Below are 25,316 nucleotides of genomic sequence, written 5' to 3' on the forward strand. Positions count from 1 at the left end.
GTTGGACTGAGTGGAGTGTCTCTGGAGGGGGAGTTGGACTGAGTGGAGTGTCTCTGGAGGGGGAGTTGGACTGAGTGGAGTGTCTCTGGAGGGGGAGTTGGACTGAGTGGAGTGTCTCTGGAGGGGGAGTTAGACTGAGTGGAGTGTCTCTGGAGGGGGAGTTGGACTGAGTGGAGTGTCTCTGGAGGGGGAGTTGTATCGTACACTCACCTCTTCCCTAAGGTAGACTTCTCGAGCCTTTTTGGAAGTTGGCTGTCAACCATCCTCTTGTTTCCCATGCTTTCAATCCCAAAAGAGGGGCAGAACATTCCCACATGTCGGAATTAAACCACAGTACTCCCCAGGAGCAAGGCGGGTGGCGGGGGGTGAGGAATGATGGGTGTTCCCCAGTATAAAGGGGCTCTCTGGGGGCTTGAAATATTTGGCCTTACACTTCACGTGGGGGCAGGAGGGTGTGGGGGAGCAGTTTCTGGGTTGAAGGAGCACAGTGTCTGGCGGGCAGAAAGTGGGGTGCAGATCTACCTTTAGAACCTCTCCCCAAATCTGCTCCCACCTACTCCGTTAACAACACCTCCAGATCACCGAGAATTCCAGGGGAATATTGGGACGACTAAAGCCACTTAAGTTTTGAAATGTTTCACCATGGTGTAAGCTGTCTGCTCCTGTGGTGACAAAGCATCAGACCCTCCCCCGGCAGATTATCTGCCTCGCCCAGTCATGCCGTGTTTGACCCCCTCCCCCACCCTCAGCTGCGTGCATGTTCTCCCAGTTGCTGCACTTGCCCCACTGCGGCCCCAGGCTGCTAAAAGGATCAGTGCCAACCAGAGCACAGAGCGGCTCTCCCACCTCACTGCTAAGATGATCTGCACTCGCACAAGTGTCTACTGGTGCCTGGCCTCCCCACGAGAGCATAGCACATCCTGTTGCCAGGGAGAAAGAGGGAAATAGTGGCAGTATCTCCATGTGTTGCATCATGTGTCTCTCTGTCAAACGTTGTCTGATAACATTGCTGTGAAGCGCGTGGAACATTTCATTTTATTAAAGGCGCTATTTCAATGCAGGTTGTTGTTTGGAATTCTGGTTCCAAAGCTGTCCACCAACTAGGGGATTTCCTCACCTCATGTTTGGCTCTGTTGAAGACTAATTGATAGAGCTTGATGGCTATAATTAGTCAACAGCTCCCATTATTGTTGGCGTGGTGGGGAGGGTTCATTTCCTCTCCCGCAGTTTGAGGGGAGAGTTGGGGGCCGAGGGTGGTGGGGGTTAGCTATTCAGGTGCATGTTGAACTCGATTGCCTTACTGTTGTGCTCGGAAAATGAGCCGCATGTGCCTACCCCAGTATCCGGGATCCACTCCCGACGGGCCAGGTTCACTGCCAGAAGCATGGAGTCAGAATGCAGCCTCCCTCCCACTGCCCCCATTCCTCACTAATCCCCTGCAACCAAGACGCACGTGTGAAAGCAATGTGACAGATTTTGAAAATCCGTCTGTGACTTGGTCTGTTGCTCTGTGTTGTGCCCTTTTATCCCTTCCCTGGTGTAGACAGGACGAAAGCAAGGAAGTTATGCTGAACCTTTAGAAATCACTCACTGGCTAGGCCTCAGCTGGAGTATTGTGTTCCATTCTGGGCAGCACAGTTTAGGAAGGGTGTCAAGGCCTTGGAGAGGAGATTTACCAGAATATTACCAGGGTTGAGGGACTTCAGTTACATGGAGAGACTGGAGAAACTGGGATTGTTTGAGCAGGAAAGTGAACAGGAGATTTAACAGAGGAGTTCAAATTTGGGAGGGGTTTTGTTAGAGTAAGTAAGAAGAAACTGTTTCCATTAGTAGAAGGGCCGGTAATCAGAGGACACAGAGTTAAGGTCATTTGCAAAAGAACCAGATGGGAAACAAGAAGAATCTTATGCAGCAGGTTATTCTGATCTGGAATGCACTGTCTGAAAGGGTGGTGGAAGCAGATCAGTTGTAATTTTCAAAAGGGAGTTGGATATGTACTTGAAGGGGGGAAAGGATTGCAGGGCTATGGGGGAAAAAGCAAGGGAATGGAACAAATTGGACAGCTCTTTCACAGGGCACCCTTCTGTGCTGTATGATGCTATGATAAGCTGAGCCATGGTTTCTTGCCAACAGTGCCCTGAATAAAGGCTGTCGCTGCGTGGAGCTGGACTGCTGGGACGGGCGGGATGGAGAACCAGTCATCTATCACGGCTACACCTTAACCTCTAAAATCCTCTTCAAGGACGTCATCGAAGTCATAAAGCAATACGCCTTTAAGGTAAGCAAAGATTCACAGGACTCCTGTGCAAGCCTTCAGTTTCAGATTTGCTTGTTCCATTCATTGCAAGTCAGAAAGCCCTTTAGAAATCAAATGAGGAACTGGGTACAGCTGGGGACCAGATACTGACCTATCACCTCTGACACTTAGCATTAAATCCAGTCCAGGCTGTAAGGATGAATCACAGAAATGATAACTTGCGTTTAGAACAATAGGAAGAAAGTCTTGAATTAATATAACGCCTTTCACAACCTCAGGACATCCCAAAGGTCTCTACAGCCAATAAGGTGACATTACTCTTGTAATGTAAGAAATATGGCAGCCAATTTGTACACAGCAAGCTTCCACAAACAGCAATGTGATAATGACCAGGTAATCTGCTTTTTAGTGGTGTTGGTTGAGGAATAATTATTGGTCCATAAATATCGACACCAGGGAGAACTCCCCAACAATATCTCGGGAGAGGAGGGAAGAAAGCTCGAGGGATTATTACTAACTGAAAGAAAAAGCACACTTCAATCATTAAACTCACAGTGAATAACAACTGCAAAATCAACCATCCATCTCTGGGCTTCAGTCACTTCAACACTTGTGGTTTATAAGCATCAACTTAACCCTTTCAGTGAGATCATAGATGCTTCCCTCGAATCACTTTCAGGCATCCATTCTTGGACATACTCCTCGACTAATTGGCTGTCCTATTCCAGCTCTCCGATATTGATTGTTCCCTGTGTTTGAATGCCATACTACAGGGCAGATCTAGACTTTGAGCATTGGTACTGGCACTTCAGGTCTTCAAAGTCCAGCCTACACAGTCCTATTCACTCTTGGGATTCTAGTTCACTGGTTGTCCCATTTGAATTTTGACAGTTTCCGAGATAGGAAATGGCCCTTCTAAGCATTGGTGGTGGATAAACCACTAAATCACATCAATCATAGAGTCATAGGGGCGGCACAGTGGTGCAGTGGTTAGCACCGCAGCCTCACAGCTCCAGTGACCTGGGTTCAATTCTGGGTACTGCCTGTGCAGAGTTTGCAAGTTCTCCCTGTGACTGCGTGGGTTTTCGCTGGGTGCTTTGGTTTCCTCCCACAGCCAGAGACTTGCAGGTTGATAGGTAAATTGGCCATTGTAAATTGCCCCTAGTGTAGGTAGGTGGTTGGGAATATGGGATTAATGTAGGATTAGTATAAACGGGTGGTTGATGGTCAGCACAGACTCAGTGGGCCGAAGAGCCTGTTTCAGTGCTGTATCTTTCTATGACTATGAATGATAGAATGTCTACAGCACATCTAGCCCATTGTGTTCTCTGCAAGAGCAACTCATCTGGTCCCACTCCCCCTACTTTTCCCCATAGCCCTCCAATTTTTTTTTCTCAAGTTGATTGTCCATTTCTCTTTTGAAGTCCTCAATTGAATCTGCCTCCATCACACTTTCAGGCAGTGCATTCCAGATCCTAACCACTCGCTGCGTAAAAAAGTTGCTCCTCATGCCACCTCTGGTTCTGTTGATGCCAGCCACTTGAATGTATTCAAATTAATGGACACATTAATTTTTCATAGAATTAGCTAGGATATACAACATAGAAACAGGCCATTCGATCAGTACTGGTGTTCATACTCCACGCAAGTTACCATTTGCCTCAGTTCAGCCTTTCAGCATATCTTTCTGTTGCCAAAGCATTAGTTTTCATATGTACACTGACGACACCCAACTCTTCCTCACTATCACCTCTCTCGACTTCTCCACTGTTGCTAAATTATCAAACTACTCGTCTGAAATGCAGTATCGATGAGCAGAGATTTCCTGCAATTAAATATGGGGGAAGGCAGAAGCCATTGCTTTTAGTCCCCACCACAAACTCTGTTCCCTGGCTGCCGACTCCATCCCTCTCCCTGGAAATTGTCTGAGGCTGAACCAGGCTGTTTGCAACCTTGATGACATATTTGACCCCGAAATGAACTTCCCACTATTGGCTCCATAACATCGCCTGACTCCTGCCCTACTGTTATGACTGAGTCGGGAGGAGTGCACTGTCTTTTCTAGTTCCACTTCTCCACAGGTCACAACATATATTTTTCAAAATGTTTACCCAGTTACCAATGCGGTCATAGACTCTACTATTTATTTATTTAGAGATACAGCACTGAAACAGGCCCTTCGGCCCACCGAGCCTGTGCCGACCAACAACCACCCATTTATACTAACCCTACAGTAATCCCATATTCCCTACCACCTACCTACCCTAGGGGCAATTTACAATGGCCAATCTACCTATCAACCTGCAAGTCTTTGGCTGTGGGAGGAAACCGGAGAACCCGGCGAAAACCCACGCGGTCACAGGGAGAACTTGCAAACTCCGCACAGGCAGTACCCAGAATCGAACCCGGGTCCCTGGAGCTGTGAGACTGTGGTGCTAATCACTGCGTCACTGTGCTGCCCTTTAAAAACACTCAGAATATCCCAGAATAAAATACACAAACCAGATTTCTTTAATAAATAAAAAAAATCAATTTATTATAAAACAAGACTTAACCAGTAACAAAGCAAAGCATGAACACACAGATTGAAATATGAAAGTTCCCTGTTTAAATTCCCTCCCCCACACATAAACTCACACACACACTGAAAAAAATGAAGAAATTTGCTCTGTAGAGCTCTGTTACAAAAAAAAAAGACAAAAAAGAAAACTTTGGCCAAATACTTGCTAATTCTTGAAGACAAAAGAGAAGATATGGTAAGATGTCCGATGACCCTTTTTGGTTCGGTGTCCCAAATATGCATAGAAGGCTGACATTGGGATCTTTCTAGAGCAGTTCTTTTCAGGCGATGTTGAGGATCTGTTTGCCAGGCTTTCCAGGAGAAATGCAGCATCAGTTTCTTTATTTATTACTTTTGATTCTCAGGATGCTCTCAAAGAGATGGAAGAGGGTGAGCTGTTGGTGGCTGCTCTCTTGGCTGGTTTTCTCCAACTGTCTTAAAAATAGTTCACACCCCAACACACTGTCCAAAGCAAAACCAAAAACAATATCTCAAGAGTCACGCCTCCTGACCCCTATAAATCGCGACCTGTCACTTCTCTGTAAACATCTTCCTGGGGTCACCAAAGTTTCTGTTGTTTATTGCTTAAAGCACATGACTTCCAGCAAGGTTGTTTTTAAACAACATTTCTGTGTCCTTTTCAATGAACTGTCAACAACAAAGCAAAGTCCAGCTTCTATGAAATCTTCAGCCTTCCAATGAATCCATCTCCACAATTTACATATAAGTCCTCAAAAACATATTTTAAAAAAATTAGATGCACTCTTGGAACACTACCTCAACTCATCTGCTGCTGAAACACTCACTCGTATCTTCGTTACCTTTAGACTTGACTAGACCAACACACTCCTGGCTGGTCTACCAAATTCTGCCCTCTGTAAAGTTTAGGTCATCCAAAACTCTGCTGCCCATGTCTTAACTCGTGCAAATCATCCCTGTGCTCACTGACCTACATTGGCTCCTGGTCAAGTAATGCTTCAATTGTAAAATTCTGATCCTTGTTTTCAAATCCCTCCATGGCCTCTCCCCTCCTTATCTCTGTAATCTCCTGCAGCCCCACAACCCATGATCTCACCTCTTGAGTAACCCCAATTTTAATTGCTCCACCATTGTTGATTGTATCTTCAGCTATCAAGGCCTTAAGCTCTGGAATACACTCCCTAAATCTCCCCACCTCTCATCCTCTCTTTACTCCTTTAATCTTTTGGGCCTCCTTATCTCGAGAGACAATGGATACGCGCCTGGAGGTGGTCAGTGGTTTGTGAAGCAGCGCCTGGAGTGGCTATAAAGGCCAATTCTGGAGTGACTCCTTAAGACACTTAAGACACTTATTAAAACATAGCTCATTGATCAAGCTTTTGGCCGTCTGCTCTAATATAACCTTATATGGCTCAGTGTCAAATTTTGCTTTGTAGCGCTCCTGTGAAGAGCTTTGGGACATTTTATTACATTAAAGGTGCTATATAAATACAAGTAGTTGTTGTTGCTTTGTCTCATGTACTCATCTAGTTTCCTTTTGAAAGCATGTAAGCTATTTCCTTCAACCACTTCCTGTGGTAGCGAGTTTCACATTTTATCCACTCTCTGAGCAAAAAAATCTCTTATTTTCCTGTTGGATTTATTACTGTTTTGGATACTCCCACAAATGGAAACATTCTCCTCATCTACTCTGTCCAATCCATTCATAATTTTATGACCTCTTTCAAGTCACTTTTTTTTTAAAGAAAAAGGCCCAACCTGTTCAATTTCTCCCAAGAACTGTAATTTCTCAGGTCTGGGACCATTCTTGTAAAGCATTTTTGCACTTTCTCCGGTGCTTCTGTGCCTTTTTTATAGTACGTGTGGCTTGACCAGAATCCTTTACCAGTTTAATGTAACTTCACTACTTTTGAATCCTATACCTCTCGAAATAAATGCCAGTACTTTGTTAACATTTTTAATTGCTTTGCTGACCTTCAATGCCGCTTTTAATGATTAAAACTTTACACACAGCTCAAGAAAGTTAGAAGATTGGTTACTGTCCCCCCCGGTAACTCTTGACCAAAGTGAAAAGCTTGCTGATTGGAATACGGTGTTCGGGTGATATTGGACACAGTAAATCCCCGAGCCAGTTTTCATACTATCTATTTAGCATTTTGTGGTTCCTATTCCAGTCATTTGACTCAGCTGTTTTAAAAGCAAGGTGTTTTAAACATATAAGCTGGTATCATACACGCTCTATGACCTTAGCTTCATACTGCCATTTCCATTTCAATCTGCTTAATGGTCTTAAATAAGATACAGAATCCTGCAGGAGCAGGAAATCTGAAATGAGAACTGAAAATGCTGAAAATGCTTCACAGCTTCTGGGGAAAGAACAGGGTAGTTAACCCTTCCAGCACCAATATCTGAAACATGACATTTTCCACTCTCTGAAAGAACAGGGTAGTTAACCCTTCCAGCACCTATATCTGAAACATGACATTTTCCACTCTCTCCTCTCTCTCTCTTCACGGATGCTGTCCCCTTTTCTGCTATTTCCAGCATTTTCTCTTATTACTTGATTGTCAATCTTAGTATGTAGGCTGTTCCGTTTAAAAATAATCCCCCTCCTCACCAGTTCCCGCTGGTTACCTGTATCAACCAGGCCCACCAAAAGGGCCTCAATTATTTCAGACCTTCACCTCTTTCCCCAACCCACTCACACCCCCGGCCTTGCCTTTTGCTGGTTACCATAGCAGCCATTTCCTCATTCAAGTTGTTGGGGCAATTTGTACTTTCAGCAGCGGCAGAGACTGGAGTTAGACAACCTGCTCGATTTTCCTTTGCATTGATGTCTTCTTGAATTGAACTTAAGAAATCAGCTGCGATCAATACCTGATTTCTCAAGCAAAACGCAATTTTTATACTGAGGAAACTAGACTTGATGAGTGTTAAGTGGATATGAGCACTGTGTTTTACAGGTTATTAGATACTAGAGAGGCTTTATATTTGTGCCTCAGCCTCGGACTGGCATCTGCTCCCCAGCCTGAGGCCAGGACAGAAGCTAGGAAGGCCAGTGTGACCTGGAGTCAAAGAAGAGAACTTGCTGATGTCAGTCACGGCTCAGTGGATGGCTCTCTTACCTCTGAGTTAGAAGGTCATGGGTTCAAATCCCACGACAGAGACTTGAACACATAATTTAGGCTATCACTGAAGTGCAGTATGGCAGGGAGCAGTGTACTGTTGGAGGTGACATCTTTCGTCTGAGGTCAACATGAAAGAGCTCAGGGTGCTATTTTGAAAAGAGCAGGGAAGTTCTCCTGGGTGTCCTGCTCAATATTTATCCCTCAACCAATGTTGTCATTATCATGTTGCTGTTTGTGGGATCTTGCTGTGCATGAACAGGTGAGGTGAGTGACTCCCCTTGACATGAAGGCAGCATTTGACCGAGCATAGCATCAAGGAACCCCAATAAAACTGAAGTCAGTGGGAATCGGGGAAAACTCTCCACTGGTTGGTGGAGTACCTAGCGCAAAGGAAGACGGTTGTGATGTTGGTGGTCAATCATCTGAGCTCCAGGAGTTCCTCAGGGTAGTGTCCTAGGCCCAACCATCTTCAGCTGCTTCGTCAATGACCTTCCTTCAATCATTAGATCAGAAGTGGGGATGTTCGCTGATGATTGCACAATGTTCAGCACCATTCGTGACTCCCCAGATACTGAAGCAGCCCATGTAGAAATGCAGCAAGACCTGGACAATATCCAGGCTTAGGCTGACAAGTGGCAAGTAACATTCGCACCACACAAGTGCCAGGCAATGACCACCTCCAACAAGAGAGAATCTAAACATCTCCCCTTGACATTCAACGGCATTACCATCACTGAATCCCCCACTATCAACATCCTGGGTTTACCATTGACCAGAAACTGGACTGGAGTAGCCATTTAAATACCGTGGCTACAAGAGCTGGTCAGAGGCTAGGAATCCTGTGGTGAGTAACTCATCTCCTGACTCCCCAAAGCCTGTCCACCATCTACAAGGCACAAGTCAGGAGTGTGATGGAATACTCTCCACTTGCCTGGATGGGTGCAGCTCCAACAACACTCAAGGAGCTCCATACCATCCAGGACAAAGCAGCCCGCTTGATTGAAACCCCATCCACAAACATTCACTTCCTCCACCACTGACGCACAGTGGCAGCAGTGTATACCACCTACAAGATGCACTGCAGCAACACACCAAGGCTCCATAGACAGCGCCTTCCAAACCCGCGACCTCTACCACCTAAAAGGATAAGGGCAGCAGATGCATGGGAACACCACCACCTGCAAGTTCCCCTCCAAACCACGCACTATCCTGACTTGGAACTATATCATCGTTCCTTCACTGTCGCTGGGTCAAAATCCTGGAACTCCCTTCCGAACAGCACTGTGGGTGTACCTCCCTCACATGGACTGCAGCGGTTGTAGAAGGCAGCTCACCACCACCTTCTCAAGGGCATTTAGGGATGGGCAATAAATGCTGGTCTCATCAGCGATGCCCACATCCCATGAATGAATTTAAACAAATGAATTGGCTGTTGCATTTCCAACATTACAACAATGGCTACATTTCAAAAGTACTTCATTGGCTATAGCATGTCTTGAGATGTCCTGAGCTTTTAAAATTTGCAATATAAATGCACGTCTTTTCTTTCTAATGGTTGGATCTCTGTAACATCCATGCGTTCATTTATCGACAGGACAATGAATGAAATCCCAGAATGTAGATTGGAATGAAGAAACTTTCAAACTCTTCTTCTCAAAATACCAACCGATGGTGTAGAATATGATTGGTCCACCCATAACCAATCAATACCCAGGAAATTGATCCTGCATAGACATTAGACACAAAGAAAATGATGATGCAGATCGATTTTTGTAGAAACAGGCCATTCGGCCCAACTGGTGTTTATACTCCACACGAGCCTCCTCCCATCCAACTTCATCTCGTCCTATCAGCATATTCCTTTCTCCCCTCATGTATTTATCTAGCTTCCCCTTAAATGCATCTATGTTATTCATCTCAACCATTCCATGTAGCAAGTTCCACATTCTCACCACTCTCTGGGTAAAGAAGTTTCTCCTGAATTCCCTATTGGATTTAATAGTGGCTGTCTTCTCGTTTAGGTGCCTAATTTTGGTCTCCCGCATGAGTGGAAACATCTGCTTTATGTCTACCCTATCAAACCCTTTTGTAGTATTACAGGCCTCTATTAGGTCATCCCCTAGTCAAACCTTGGTAGATTGGGGCTCATTATTTTGACATCATAGTTTCTCATACATGGAGCTTAAGCCTCCTTCAAGGATGGCCAGTATTGTCAATTCCACTCTTTACCTCAAATGGCGCAGTGCCTCCCTGTTCCAATCTCCTTGTTAAGGACAATAGCCTGTCTGACATAGTGATGTGTTGTGGTGTTTGTTTCCAGGCCTCTCCCTATCCTGTCATCCTGTCCCTGGAGAATCACTGCAGTATAGAGCAGCAGATTATCATGGCCAAACACATGAAAGACATTCTGGGAGACATGCTGCTCACCAAGACAATCGATGGCAAAGTCCCCATCAACTTCCCTTCACCTGAGGTAAGGAGCAACACCATGCACAGCAGGAAGGTAAAGCTGAGGCAGAATATCAGCCATGATCATATTGAATGGTGGAGTAGACTTGAGGGTCTGTATGGTCGATATCTGCTCCTATTTCTGATGTTCTTATGTACTTACATTACTGAAAATGTGAGCTCATCCTAAGAAAGGATAGAACAGGGTACGTTCTAAATGGTGAAAAGCTAGAAACAATGGAGGTCCAAAAAGACTCGAGTCCAGGTGCACAGATCATTAAAATGTCATGAACCCGTATAGAAAATAATCAGAAAAGTTAATAGAATGTTGGTCTTTATATCCAGAGGCCTGGAATACAAAGGGGTAGAAGTCATGCTTCAGCTACACAAAGCCCTGGTTAGACCACACCTGGAGTTCCTGTGAGCAGTTCCAGGGACCACACCTTAGGAAGGATGTATTGGCCTTGGAGGAAGCACAGTGTAGATTCACCAGAATGATTCCTGGACTCCAAGAGTTAAATTACAAGGAGAGATTACACAAACTAGGCCTGTCTTGCCTGGAATATAGAAGATTAAGGGGTGATTTAATCAAAGCTTTCAAGATATTGAGGGGAACAGATAGGGTAGATTGGGAGAAACTTTCTCTGCTAGGTGGGGAGTCTAGGACTTGGGCATGGTCTAACAATTAGAGCCAGACCTTTCAGGAATGAAATTAGGAAACACTTGTTCACACAAAGGGTGGTAGAAGTTTGGAATTCTGTTCTGCAAACTGCAAATGATGCTAGATCAATTGATAATCTTAAATCTGTGATTGATAGATCTTTGTTAGCTAAAGGTATTAAGGGATATGGGGCAAAGGCAAGTATCTAGAGTTGGGTCACAGATCAGCCATGATCTCACTGAATGGCAGAACAGGCTGAAGGGGCTGAATGGCCTCCACCTGTTCCTCTGTTACTTTTGCAGTTCAATTAGAAAATAAGGTGGCATTAAACGGGAAAAGGCAATTCTTCCCATCAAGCTTGCACAGATCCTGTACAGCCTATCAGCTCCTCATAGACCCCACCCATCCAATCTTGGCCCCATGTCCTGTATATGCTACTACCTCCTCATGGACTCTACCCACCCATCCAGTCTCTTGCCATGAACTTTGTGTCACTTTGTGGGAAGAGGAGCAGAGCATTAGTCATTGGGGACTCCATAGTTAGGGGAACAGATAGGAGGTTCTGTGGGAACGAGAGAGACTCACGGTTGGTGTGTTGCCTCCCAGGTGCCAGGGTACGTGATGTCTCTGATCGTGTTTTTGGGATCCTTAAGGGGGAGGGGGAGCACCCCCAAGTCGTGGTCCACATAGGCACCAACGACATAGGTAGGAAGAGAGATGGGGATTTAAGGCAGAAATTCAGGGAGCTAGGGTGGAAGCTTAGAGCGAGAACAACCAGAGTTGTTATCTCTGGGTTGTTGCCCGTGCCACGTGCTAGCGAAGAGAGGAACAGGGAGAGAGAGGAGTTGAACACGTGGCTGCAGGGATGGTGTAGGAGGGAGGGTTTTGGTTTCCTGGATAATTGGGACTCTTTCTGGGGTAGGTGGGACCTCTACAAACAGGATGGTCTTCACCTGAACCAGAGGGGTACCAGTATCCTGGGGGGGAGATTTGTTAGTGCTCTTCGGGGGGGTTTAAACTAAATCAGCAGGGGAATGGGAACCTAAATTGTAGTGCCAGTGTACAGGCTGTTGAGAGTAGTGAGGTAGGGGATAAGGTTACAGGGACGCAAGAGGGCACTGGCAAGCAAGAACTTGGTTTAAAGTGTGTCTACTTCAACGCCAGGAGCATCCGGAATAAGGTGGGTGAGCTTGCAGCATGGGTTGGTACCTGGGATCCTGATGTTGTGGCCATTTCAGAGACATGGGTAGAGCAGGGGCAGGAATGGATGTTGCAGGTTCCGGGATTTAGATGTTTCAGTAAGAACAGAGAAGATGGTAAAAGAGGGGGGGGTGTGGCATTGTTAATCAAGGAGAGTATTACAGCGGCAGAAAGGACGTTTGAGGACTCGTCTACTGAGGCAGTCTGGGCCGAGGTTAGAAACAGGAGAGGAGAGGTCACCCTGTTGGGAGTTTTCTATAGACCTCCGAATAGTTCCAGAGATGTAGAGGAAAGGATAGCGAAGATGATTCTCGACAGGAGCGAGAGTAACAGGGTAGTGGTTATGGGGGACTTTAACTTTCCAAATATTGACTGGAAATACTATAGTTCGAGTACTTTAGATGGGTCTGTTTTTGTCCAGTGTGTGCAGGAGGGTTTTCTGACACAGCATGTGGACAGGCCAACCAGGGGCGATGCCACATTGGATTTGGTACTGGGTAATGAACCTGGCCAGGTGTTCGATTTAGATGTAGGTGAGCACTTTGGCGATAGTGATCACAATTCGGTTAGGTTTACCTTAGCGATGGGCAGGGACAGGTATATACCACAGGGCAAGAATTATAGCTGGGGGAAAGGAAATTATGACGCGATTAGGCAAGATTTAGGATGTGTAGGATGGGGAAGGAAACTGCAGGGGATGGGAACAATCGAAATGTGGAGCTTATTCAAGGAGCAGCTAATGCGTGTCCTTGATAAGTATGTACCTGTCAGGCAGGGAGGAAGTTGTCGAGCGAGGGAGCCGTGGTTTACTCAAGAAGTTGAAGCGCTTGTCAAGAGGAAGAGGGCGGCTTATGTTAGGATGAGACGTGAAGTCTCAGTTAGGGCGCTTGAGAGGTACAAGCTAGCCAGGAAGGATCTAAAGGGAGGGCTAAGAAGAGCAAGGAGAGGACACGAGAAGTCATTGGCGGATAGGATCAAAGAAAACCCTAAGGCTTTCTATAGGTATATCAGGAATAAAAGAATGATAAGAGTTAGAACAGGGCCAATCAAGGATAGTAGTGGGAAGTTGTGTGCGGAATCAGAGGAGATAGGGGAAGCGTTAAATGAATATTTTTCGTCAGTATTTACAGTAGAGAAAGAAAATGTTGCCGAGGAGATTACTGAGATACAGCCTACTAGGCTAGATGGGATTGAAATTCACAAGGAGGAGGTGTTAGCAATTTTGGAAAGAGTGAAAATAGATAAGTCCCCTGGGCCAGATGGGATTTATCCTAGGATTCTCTGGGAAGCCAGGGAGGAGATTGCAGAGCCGTTGTTGTTGATCTTTATGTCGTCATTGTCGACAGGAGTAGTGCCGGAGGACTGGAGGATAGCAAATGTTGTCCCCTTGTTCAAGAAGGGGAGTAGAGACAGCCCTGGTAATTATAGACCTGTGAGCCTTACTTCGGTTGTGGGTAAAATGTTGGAAAGGGTTATAAGAGATAGGATTTATAATCATCTTGAAAAGAATAAGTTCATTTGCGATAGTCAGCACGGTTTTGTGAAAGGTAGGTCGTGCCTCACAAACCTTATTGAGTTTTTCGAGAAGGTGACCAAACAGGTGGATGAGGGTAAAGCCGTGGATGTGGAGTATATGAATTTCAGTAAGGCGCTTGATAAGGTTCCCCACGGTAGGCTATTGCAGAAAATACGGAAGTATGGGGTTGAAGGTGATTTAGAGCTTTGGATCAGAAATTGGCTAGCTGAAAGAAGACAGAGGGTGGTGGTTGATGGCAAATGTTCATCCTGGAGTTTAGTTACTAATGGTGTACCGCAAGGTTCTGTTTTGGGGCCACTGCTGTTTGTCATTTTTATAAATGACCTGGATGAGGGTGTAGAAGGGTGGGTTAGTAAATTTGCGGATGACACGAAGGTCGGTGGAGTTGTGGATAGTGTCGAAGGGTGTTGTAGGGTACAGAGGGACATAGATAGGCTGCAGAGCTGGGCTGAGAGATGGCAAATGGAGTTTAATGCGGAGAAGTGTGAGGTGATTCACTTTGGAAGGAGTAGCAGCAATGCAGAGTACTGGGCTAATGGGAAGATTCTTGGTAGTGTAGATGAGCAGAGAGATCTTGGTGTCCAGGTACATAAATCCCTGAAAGTTGCTACCCAGGTTAATAGGGCTGTTAAGAAGGCATATGGTGTGTTAGCTTTTATTAGTAGGGGGATCGAGTTTCGGAGCCACGAGGTCATGATGCAGCTGTACAAAACTCTGGTGAGGCCGCACCTTGAGTATTGCGTGCAGTTCTGGTCACCGCATTATAGGAAGGATGTGGAAGCTTTGGAAAGGGTGCAGAGGAGATTTACTAGGATGTTGCCTGGTATGGAGGGAAGGTCTTACGAGGAAAGGCTGAGGGACTTGGGGTTGTTTTCGTTAGAGAGAAGGAGGAGGAGAGGTGACTTAATAGAGACATACAAGATAATCAGAGGGTTAGATAGGGTGGATAGTGAGAGTCTTTTTTCCTCGGATGATGATGGCAAACACGAGGGGACATAGCTTTAAGTTGAGGGGTGAAAGATATAGGACAGATGTCAGAGGTAGTTTCTTTACGCAGAGAGTAGTAGGGGCGTGGAACGCCCTGCCTGCAACAGTAGTAGACTCGCCAACTTTAAGGGCATTTAAGTGGTCATTGGATAGACATATGGATGAAAGTGGAATAGTGTAGGTCAGATGATCGGCGCAACATCAAGGGCCGAAGGTCCTGTACTGCACTGTAATGTTCTAAAAAAAAAATTCTAATACTTCAGCAGGGATTCAAGCCCATTGTGTCCTCTCTTAAGGGGAAACTCCAGAGCATTTTAGTGTCTCATTCTACTCCTCAACTCTGGTGCTTCCTTCAGACAGAACTTCTTGCCCCCCTCCCCCCCCCCCCCCCACCATGCCCCCCTCCCCCACACCGTGCCCCCCCACCCCCCCCCCCCACCACCTCCAACACAGCCCTTGCTTTCCTCCAGACAGTCCACCACCCTGCTGTTTTCCCAAACAACCATTCACCTTCCTCCCACCACCAATAACAAAAGGAAAACTGACCCCCACCCCCCCCCCCCACTCCCCCACCCCTCCCCAAAGCCATTGCCATAACAGTTGGTATTGACAATGTCAAGTGTGAACATTCGGACTGGCTGATTTTAGAAAGCTCATTACATTTGGCCTCAGCGAGACCGTGCTAGGAACGGTAAAAACTTGAACTTGACGGCTTCCAAGAATCTCTCCACATCCCCCACCTCACCACTCAGCTAGATGCTAGAGTAGGACCCTGGGTGAGGGTAGTTTTGGATTTGGTTATAAAGACCTCTACAGTCTAATAGCCTGCCGGTCTCACCACTGGCACTTACACAAGGGGTATGTGCTGCAAGCACGCTCGTTTGAAGGAAGGCCGCTCGACAGCAATGCCAGAGGCCAATCGAATGCTATGGAGCTGAAGGCCAGTGGGGGAGCAGCTCCTCCCCCACTCCCCCCTCTCCACAGGGAGAGGAGAAAGAGCCATGAGGGCAACTAAACCAACACTCCACAACACTACACAGTGGTATGGGTGAACTTTTAAACACCTTGGCTTGTGTCAAAACTACAGTGCGACTTGAATTTATATTAGTGCCTTTAATAGAATAAAAAGTCCCAAGATACCGCTTCAGAGGAGCGTTATCAGACAAAAACTGACTCTGGACCCGTAAGGAGATATTACGACAAGTGACCAAAAGCCTGGTAAAAAAGAGTTTGATTTTAAGGAGAGCCTTAGAGGAGGCGAGAGAGGTGGGGGAATTCCGGAGCTGAAGGCATGGCTGCCAATAGAGGAGGGATGAAAGCTGGAAGAGCTGAAGAGGCCAGAATTAGATGAGCGTGGATATCTCGGAGGACTGTGGGGCTGGAGGAGGTTACAGAAATAGGGAAGGACGAGGCCATGGAGGGATTTGAAAACAAGGATAAGAATTTTTAAAATCGAGGCATTGCTGGACTGGGAGCCAATGTAGGTCAGTGAGCACAGGGATGATGGGTGAACGGGACTTCAGAAGAAGCTGAGCTCCTGCAAGCACTATAATAAGACCACACTCCTTCACAGTGCCTCGGTTTAATGAGCCCTCCTAGGCCAATGATAGCTGCTCCTCCTCCAGCTGGCAATAGAAGATTCGGAAAATTCCACTCGTTGCAATCGAGCAGATGTGTGGCAAAAGCTTTTTCACCAAAACAAGAGGGTGTTTCACAGAGCAAGAGAAAGGAGGGATTCAGTAGCCTGGAGCGAATGTGGCTGTATTAAGAGGTCATACCACCGGCCATGGGTTCCCACTTAACCCAAGTACAAAGAGGGTTTGTGTGGTCCAAAACAAGTTTTTTTTTTTGTAGGATGTAGGTCAAGTTTGTAATTTAATTCAGCAGGTCCTCCCATCTAATGCTGGTAGCAGTGCGATGATTAACCTTGCAATCCCACTGTGCTTGAATGGAGAAAATGGAGACAGAATTTCTATTGCTGATTACCATCCAGTAAGCAGCCCTCTCCATCTGCTGCTCCCCATCTTTTACCGGAATGTTTTATGTGCGTGTTTGGCCCAGAATTGGGCTCAGCCGTGACGGCCTTAACGGTCAAAAAGCCTGCTTTCACTGGCTGGGTTCAGGACCGGACAAGGTGCCAGGGGGCCAATGAGAACCAAACCCTGACAGCAAGGCAAGAGAGGAAAGGGAGAAAGCACTGGGGGACTAAACGAGCAAGAAATGTTTACCACCCGGGAAAAAAATGGATCCATTGGAAATAACCCCTTTGAATTTATTTCAGCAGAGCCCAGGCCGTGGGACTGGTGATGCCATCACCTATCTCTGTGTCAGCTTGACTCAGTTGCTAGCACTCTCTGTGAGTCAGTAGGTTGTGGGCACGTCGAGCGCTTGGACCCGTGATCTGGCTGACTCCCACTCCAACCGCAGCGCGGTACTGAGGGAGTGCTGCCTCGGTGGTGGCAGTGGCCCTGATTTGGGAATGTCAAGTTTGCCTGCTCTGACAGGTGTGTTTATTTTTGGGCTATAAGGAAGGGCACAATTGACTTGTGCCCAAGCAGTGCGTTTCGTCATCATGAGGGGAGTTCAGCAATTAGCTCCTCCTCCAGTGGTCCCAGTCCATTAGATGTACTGTCCAGGGTACCCAAGCCCTACAAACCATAAGGTCCCGTGCTGGCATCCCCTGGTGTTGTCAGGGCAGGAGTTGGAGCCTGACATTTGGCCGTGGAGTCTCTGACCTAGAGATTGAGGAGTCAGCCAGGTAGGCCAGCTCCCTGGTTGCTTTAAAGTGCAGGTGGGGACAGGATTGGGCTTGGATGTGATGCCCTCCTTAGTCAAATACCCTGCCGGCACTCACTGTCTCATCTGCCATGTAAGGAATGGACTTTGTGGCGGCGTACTACTGATTGGCCAGCAGTGAGTCGGGATGTTGTACTTTGGGGAGGGGGGACTTCAGCACAAATACTAATATTTGTTTTTTGTTATTATGTATGATTTACAGCAACTGAAGGGTAAGATTCTGATTAAGGGAAAGAGGCTGAATCGCCTGGAGGATGAGCAGGGGGTAGATGTGAATGACGAGGTTTCTGATGAGGATGAAGCTGCTGAAGGAGAGGATGATGAAGAGAAAAAGGAAAAAAAAGAAGCGGTGAGTGATCTTGTATGCACGCTCCATTCCTCCCCTCCTTCCATCGCTGCCTCCCCCTTTCCATCTCTTCATCACTTGCCACTGCTCCTCTCACTCCCTCCATTCCTCAATCCCTCCCTCCATCCCTCACTCCCTTGCTCCCTCCTTCTACTCCTTCAATCACTCCTGCTACATCAACTAGTAATAACGGTTCATGAGAGAAAACAAGTGATGAAAGGGCAATATCTGGCTGGAGTAACAAAAGAGCGTGGGAGAGAGATCCAGAGTCTGAGGTTATTAAAGTAGCATGGGGAGGTGATCATGGGCAGCATTTGTCCTGTGGATGTCACTAGAGTTAGGGGTGTCCTTCCACAGTCCAGGGAGTGTTTGATGGGGACAGTGTAGAGGGAGCTTTACTCTGTATCTAACCCGTTTTTTTTTCTTTTTTTTTGTGTAGAGGGAGCTTTACTCTGTATCTAACCCGTGCTGTACCTGTCCTGGGAGTGTTTGGTGGGGACAGTGTAGAGGGAGCTTTACTCTGTATCTGAACATGTTAAACTTGAGTCTATTGCCGAGACGGTGGCTAAGATGATACATTTTCTGTGCTGATGATGGAGGCCGGGTAGTTTCTCCTTTCATTGAAACCTACGCTTTCTGCTCCCATCACGCTGCTAATTCATTCTTAAATGCCTCCAGTCGCCAGCCCCAAGATCAGACCAGGTATAAACCACTGGCTTTGTATGAAGAAGTGTTTTCTGATGTCAACCCTGAACTTGCCTGTTGTCAGTTTGTACTGGTCTGCCCTAATCCTGCACTCATGTGGTTTAACCTAAGACAGTGCCCAGGATTAAGCTTTTCTATTACCCAATTATATCTTAAATAGCTCTAATGTTCCCGCTCTTTGTCACCTGCTTTCAAGACTGGGCATATGTGCACAGATTATTGAAGGTGGCAGGCTAGGTTGAGAAAGCAGTTAATAAAGCTTTATAAATAGGAACATAGAGTACAAAATCAAGGAAGTTATGATGAGCCTGTATAAAACACTGGTTTGGCTTCAACTGGAGTGTTGTGTCCAGTTCTGGGCATTGGAGAGGTGCAGAAACGATGCACTGGAATGGCTCCAGGGATGAGGAACTTTAGTTATGTGGACAGGTTGGAGAAGCTGGGTCTTGGAGAAGAGAAGGTTAAGAGGAGATTTGGTAGAGTTGTTCAAAATCATGAGGGGTCTGGACAGAGTAGATAGGGAGAAACTGTTCCCATTGCCCGAAGGATCGAGAATCAGAGGACACCAATTCAAGGTGATTGGCAAAAGAAGCAACGGTAACATGAGGAAAAACTTTTTTACGCAGCGAGTGGTTAGGATCTGGAATGCGCTGCCTGAGAGTGTGGTGGAGGCAGATTCAATCAAGGCTTTCACAGGGGAATTGGATAATTATCTGAAGAGAAAACATTTTCAGGGCTTTGGGGTAAAGGCAGGGGAGTGTGACTAGGTGGGTCGCTCTTGCAGAGACAGAAGGCATGATGGGCCAAATGGCCCATAGAATCATATAGCACAGAAGGGGGCCATTTGGCCCAACATAGCTGTGCTATCTCTTTGAAAGAGCTATCCAATTAGTACCATTAACCCCTGCTCATTCCTCATAGCCCTGCACATTTTCCCTTATTAAGTATTTATCTAATTCACTTTTGACAGTTACTATTATAGCTGCTTCCACCACCCTTTTAGGCAGTGCATTCCAGATCACAACAGCTCGCTGCTTAAAAAAATCATATCTTCGATATCTTGGAGGGTTATTGGGCTCCATGGAGTCTTGCTAAATGTGGCGTGGAGCGTGGGATTAAGACTGGGGCCCTTTCTCCTGACATGGTGCCAACCAGGGTACCATTCACCCACCTGGGCGAGCATGGAATTTACTGGAAAACTATATTTAAGAAGCCTTGAATGTATAATTCTTATGGCTAACTGCTTCTTTCCTCCAGGGTGGAAAGATAAAGTTGGCCAAAGAGCTCTCGGACCTTGTCATCTACTGCAAGAGTGTCCACTTTCACGGATTTGAAGACGCAATGCACAACCAGGTCTTCTATGAGATGTCATCCTTTGTAGAGAGCAAGTTCAATAAACTGGTACAGGAGTCAGGTAAGTCAAACAAAGGAAATAGGAGCAGGAGTAGGCCACTCGGCCCCTTAAGCCTGCTCCACCATTCATCATGGCTGATCTGCTCCCTCAACTCCACCTTCCACACTATCCCCGTATCTCTTAATGGCCAGAAATCTCAATCTTGAAAATACTCAGTGACTGAGCATCCACAGCGCTCTGGGGTAGAGAATTCCAAAGATTCACAACCCCTTGAGTGAAGAAATTTCTCCTGATCTCTGTCCTAAACAACTGACCCCCTTATTCTGAGATGACCCCATGTTCTAAATTCCCCAGCCAGGAGAAACAACCTCTCAGCATCTACCCAGTCAAGCCCTTTAAAAATTCTTCTAAATTATAGAGAATATCAGCTGATTATACTCAATCTCTAAAGGCTGGACTTTTTAAATTCCTGGATTTGCCATAATGTTAATGCCCCCTTTTTTTAATTCATTCATGGGATGTGGGCGTCGCTGGCTAGGCCAGCATTTATTGCCCATCCTTAATTGCCCTCGAGAAGGTGGTGGTGAGCTGCCTTCTTGAACCGCTGCAGTCCGTGTGGGGTAGGTACACCCGTAGTGCTGTTAGGAAGGGAGTTCCAGGATTTTGACCCAGCGACAACGAAGGAACGACGACATAGTTCCAAGTCAGGATGGTGTGTGGCTTGGAGGGGAACTTGCAGATGGTGGTGTTCCCATGCATTTGCTGCCCTTGACCTACTAGGTGGTAGAGGTCGCGTGTGTGGAAGGTGCTGTCTAAGGAGCCTTGGTGTATTGCTGCAGAGCATCTTGTAGATGGTACACACTGCTGCCACTGTGCTTTGATGGTGGAGGGAGTGAATGTTTGTGGATGGGATGTTCCTCAAACAGGAAGGTTGGCAAGTGGCTCCATTACAAGATGGGTTTACAGACTGAATTTACATTTTATTTCATGACCTCAGGATGCCCTCAGAGCAATTTACAGCCAATGAAATACTTTTGAATTGTAGTCACATGTGTAATGTAGCAAACGCGATCACCAATTTGCGTCCAGCAAGCTCCCACAAACAGCGATGAAATAATAATCAGCTCATCTGTTTTTGGGATGTTGGTTGAGGACAATATTTTGGCCAAGGCACCTGGGTGAACTCCCTTGCACCTCTTCAAAAATAGTGAGCCTGTGGTCTTCTACACTCACCTGAGGGAGCATTCAGGGCCTTGGTTAGCGTCTCATCAAAAAGACGGCACCTCCGACAATGCAGTGCTCCCTCAGCACTGCATTGGGAATGTGAGCCTGGATTGTGTGCTCAAGTCACTGGGGTGGGACTCAAACCCATGACAATCTGATTCAGAGGCAGGATCACTCACCGGTCACTGAGCGAGGACCAACAGCATAGAATTGGAAAATCATTGATGAAGCAGCTGAAGATGATTTGTCCGCTGTTTCTCTGAGGAACGTATTTTAATATTAATAAGCTGTGATTTCTTGCAGCGAAACCATTTATTCAACTCAATGCCCGACAGCTGAGCAGGATTTACCCAGCAGGCCGAAGAACAGACTCTTCCAACTACAATCCGATTGATATGTGGAATGCTGGCTGTCAGATAGGTAATTGACATGAGTCGAAACAAAGCTATTGTTATATCATAATAATGAACAAGGTAATTAACTAAACATTTCTCTTTCTCCCCTCTCTCTCTCCCCCTTCTCTCTCTCAACCCCTTTCTCTTAACCCCTCTCTCTCATATCCCTCTCTCATGCCCCCTCCCATCCACTCTGGATCTCTTGCCCCCCTCCTCATCTCACCCCACCTGTTCCTCATCCTCCCTGTCCCTCACCCCACACCCACCCCTCACCCTCATGTTTTCACCCCTCCCACCGCCCCGGTTCTCTCACCCCATCGCTTACCCTCCCCTGTCTCTCACCCGGCTCTCACCACACACCCACCCCACCCCGCTCTCCCTCCCTCCAACCCCTCCCCCCCCCCCCCCCCCCCCCCCAAACTGGCTCACCCCTCTGACTCTCATTTCCCCTAACTCTGATTCTCCTGCCTCTCACCACCCCCACTCATTTCTCGTTCACCTGTGTCTCTCCTCATCCCCACCCCACTGTTTCACGCCTCTCTCTCGCCACCCCCATCCCCTTCTCTCACCCCCTCCTTCATGCCCCCGTTGCTTCCCCCTCTCTTGCCCCCGTTATGTCCCACCTGTCTCGCCCTGCCCCCTCCTGTCTCGCTTTCCTTGTCTCTCTCTCTCTCTCTCTCTCTCTCTCCCTTTCTCATCCCGTCCCCTCCATTTCTGCACCATGCCATCTGCAGTGGCCCTAAACTTCCAGACCCCAGGGAAGGAGATGGACATCAACCAGAGTAAATTTCTTGACAATGGTTTCTCTGGTTATAATCTGAAGCCAAAATACTTGAGAGAAAAGAAGCCGACCTTCGATCCAAAGAATATTCAAAAGGGTGCTTGGCTGAACCGAAAGAAACTCCATGTGATGGTAAGAGAGAGTGACGTTGAAGACTGAACTCTGTCCAACAGTGGACATGTTAATGTGGCAGGGCACAGTGGTCACTCCGCTATCTCCAGTATGTTTAGGGTTGGGGTTTCACCAAAACTCTCAGTTGCAGCCAGCAGTATGACTCAGGTCTTCCAATGTGCGGTTGAGCAGCAGATTGCCTGTTTAACGTACTGTATCACGAGGAAGAGTAACCGTGAATCACTGCTCAACAAGATAAAGATGGCTGTAGGTGGAGCCATGGTAACGGCGTTAGAGTTCCAAGATCAGTATTTTAATTCCCATCTACCCATCATGGTCCTGTAACCCTTAATACCCTTGCCTAACAAAAGTCTATCAATCCTAGTTTTAAAATTTTCAATTGACCCCCAGCCTTCGAGGAGAGAGTTCCAAAATTCCAGTACCCGTAGTGTGAGGAAGTGCTTCCTGATATCACCGCTGAACGGCCTGGCTCTAAACTTTAAGGTTCTGCTTCTTGGTCTGGACTCCCCCTACCGGAGGAAATAAGGTAGATAGAGAGAAACTATCAACTCGTCATAAACACCTCAATCAGATTGCCCTTTAATCTTCCATAGGCAAGCCAATACAAGCCTAGTTACTGCAGTAATTTAACCCTTTCAGCCCTGTGCCCAGACTAAATGTTTTACGAACTGAAGTTAATGAATTGAATATAAGGATTAATATTCCCGACTTCATGGTGTTGGGAGAGGTTCCATTACCCGTGCATGTAGAAATCACACCTCCCCTAACTGCAACGGGTTAAAGTGAAATCCCTGATGCACTGTTTCATCAAATTGTGGTCCAGCATCCAAGCTACTGAGGCGTTGCCAAGCTGTTAGAACAGTTACTGCTTGTTCCCCTCAGGTCATCTCCGCCCAGCAGCTTCCAAAGTCGAACAGGATGAAGATCAGCTCAATAGTGGATCCACTTGTGACGGTGGAGGTCTTTGGAGTCGACGACAATGACTCAAAAGTAACAGAAACAGTTTCTAACAATGGTAAGAGTGAGGATCATGGTAACTACAGCACAGCTATTGACAGTCAGGGATAACACAGACTCTCTATGTACAAAGAACAGTACAGCACAGGAACAGGCCATTTGACCCTCCAAGCCTGCGCTGATCTTGATGCCTGTCTAAACTAAAACCTTCTGCACTTCCGGATTCCGTATCCCTCCATTCCCATCCTATTCATGTATTTGTCAAGATGCCTCTTAAACGTCGCTATCGTATCTGCTTCCACCACCTCCCCTGGCATCAAGTTCCAGGCACTCACCACCCTCTGTGTAAAGAACTTGCCTCACACATCCCCTCTAAACTTCGCCCCTCGCACCTTAAACCGATGTCCCCTAGTAACTGACTCTTCCACCCTGGGAAAAAGCTTCTGACTATCCACTCTGTCCATGCCGCTCATAACTTTGTAAACCTCTATCATGTCACCCCTCCACCTCTGTCGTTCCAGTGAAAACTATCTGAGTTTTTCCAACCTCTCCTCATAGCTAATGCCCTCCAGACCAGGCAACATCCTGGTAAACCTCCTCTGTACCCTCTCCAAAGCCTCCACGTCCTTCTGGTAGTGTGGCGACCAGAATTGCACGCAATATTCTAAGTGTGGCCTAACTAAGGTTCTGTACAGCTGCAACATGACTTGCCAATTTTTATACTCTATGCCCCGACCGATGAAGGCAAGCTTGCCGTATGCCTTCTTGACTACCTTATCCACCTGCGTTGCCACTTTCAGTGACCTGTGGACCTGTACGCCCAGATCTCTCTGCCTGTCAATACTCCTAAGGGTTCTGCCATTTACTGTATACCTCCCACCTGCATTAGACCTTCCAAAATGCATTACCTCACATTTGTCCGGATTAAACTCCATCTGCCATTTCTCCGCCCAAGTCTCCAACCGATCTATATCCTGCTGTATCCTGACAATCCTCATCACTATCCGCAACTCCACCAAACTTTGTGTCATCCGCAAACTTACTAATCAGACCAGCTACATTTTCCTCCAAATCATTTTATATATAATACAAACAGCAAAGGTCCCAGCACTGATCCCTGCGGAACACCACTAGTCACATCCCTCCATTCAGAAAAGCACCCTTCCACTGCTACCCTCTGTCTTCTATGACCGAGCCAGTTCTGTATCCATCTTGCCAGCTCACCTCTGATCCCATGTGACTTCACCTTTTGTACCAGTCTGCCATGAGGGACCTTGTCAAAGGCTTTACTAAAGTCCATATAGACAACATCCACTGCCCTTCCTTCATCAATTATCTTCGTCACTTCCTCAAAAATCTCAATCAAATTAGTGAGACAGACCTCCCCTTCACAAAACCATGCTGTCTCTCACTAATAAGTTCGTTTGTTTCCAAATGGGAGTAAATCCTGTCCCGAAGAATCCTCTCTAATAATTTCCCTACCACTGACGTAAGGCTCACCGGCCTATAATTTCCTGGATTATCTTTGCCACCCTTCTTAAACAAAGGAACAACATTGGCTATTCTCCAGTCCTCTGGGACCTCACCTGTAGCCAATGAGGATGCAAAGATTTCTGTCAAGGCCCCAGCAATTTCCTCCCTTGCCTCCCTCAGTATTCTAGGGTAGATCTCATCAGGCCCTGGGGACTTATCTACCTAGTATACCACAGTATACAGACAGAACTAGGCACAGCTCATATATATGCAGCTCGTACAATCAGGGGTAGACACCAGTCATTTATATACAGCACGTTACAGTGAGGGATTGACACTGGTCATTTATATACAGTTCTGAACAGTCAGGATTAGATACATTTATATACAGCACAG

The 25,316-nt window shown here is 46.6% G+C and overlaps 1 protein-coding gene across 3 annotated transcripts in view; it reads left to right on the forward strand.

Moving 5' to 3' along the window:
- The window catches only part of plcd1a (phospholipase C, delta 1a), a 122,239-nt gene that overhangs the window by 94,010 nt on the left and 2,913 nt on the right, over nt 1-25,316 (forward strand). For all 3 annotated transcript variants that reach the window (XM_068015721.1, XM_068015720.1, XM_068015722.1), the window contains exons 7-13: nt 2,134-2,278; nt 10,245-10,397; nt 17,756-17,902; nt 19,862-20,018; nt 21,486-21,602; nt 22,312-22,490; nt 23,373-23,505. In XM_068015721.1, the coding sequence (XP_067871822.1) occupies nt 2,134-2,278; nt 10,245-10,397; nt 17,756-17,902; nt 19,862-20,018; nt 21,486-21,602; nt 22,312-22,490; nt 23,373-23,505 (1,031 nt within the window). The remainder of the gene's footprint in view (nt 1-2,133; nt 2,279-10,244; nt 10,398-17,755; nt 17,903-19,861; nt 20,019-21,485; nt 21,603-22,311; nt 22,491-23,372; nt 23,506-25,316) is intronic.

Source organism: Heterodontus francisci, chromosome 2 (genome assembly GCF_036365525.1).
Source record: "Heterodontus francisci isolate sHetFra1 chromosome 2, sHetFra1.hap1, whole genome shotgun sequence".
Classification (NCBI taxonomy): Eukaryota; Metazoa; Chordata; class Chondrichthyes; order Heterodontiformes; family Heterodontidae; genus Heterodontus; species Heterodontus francisci.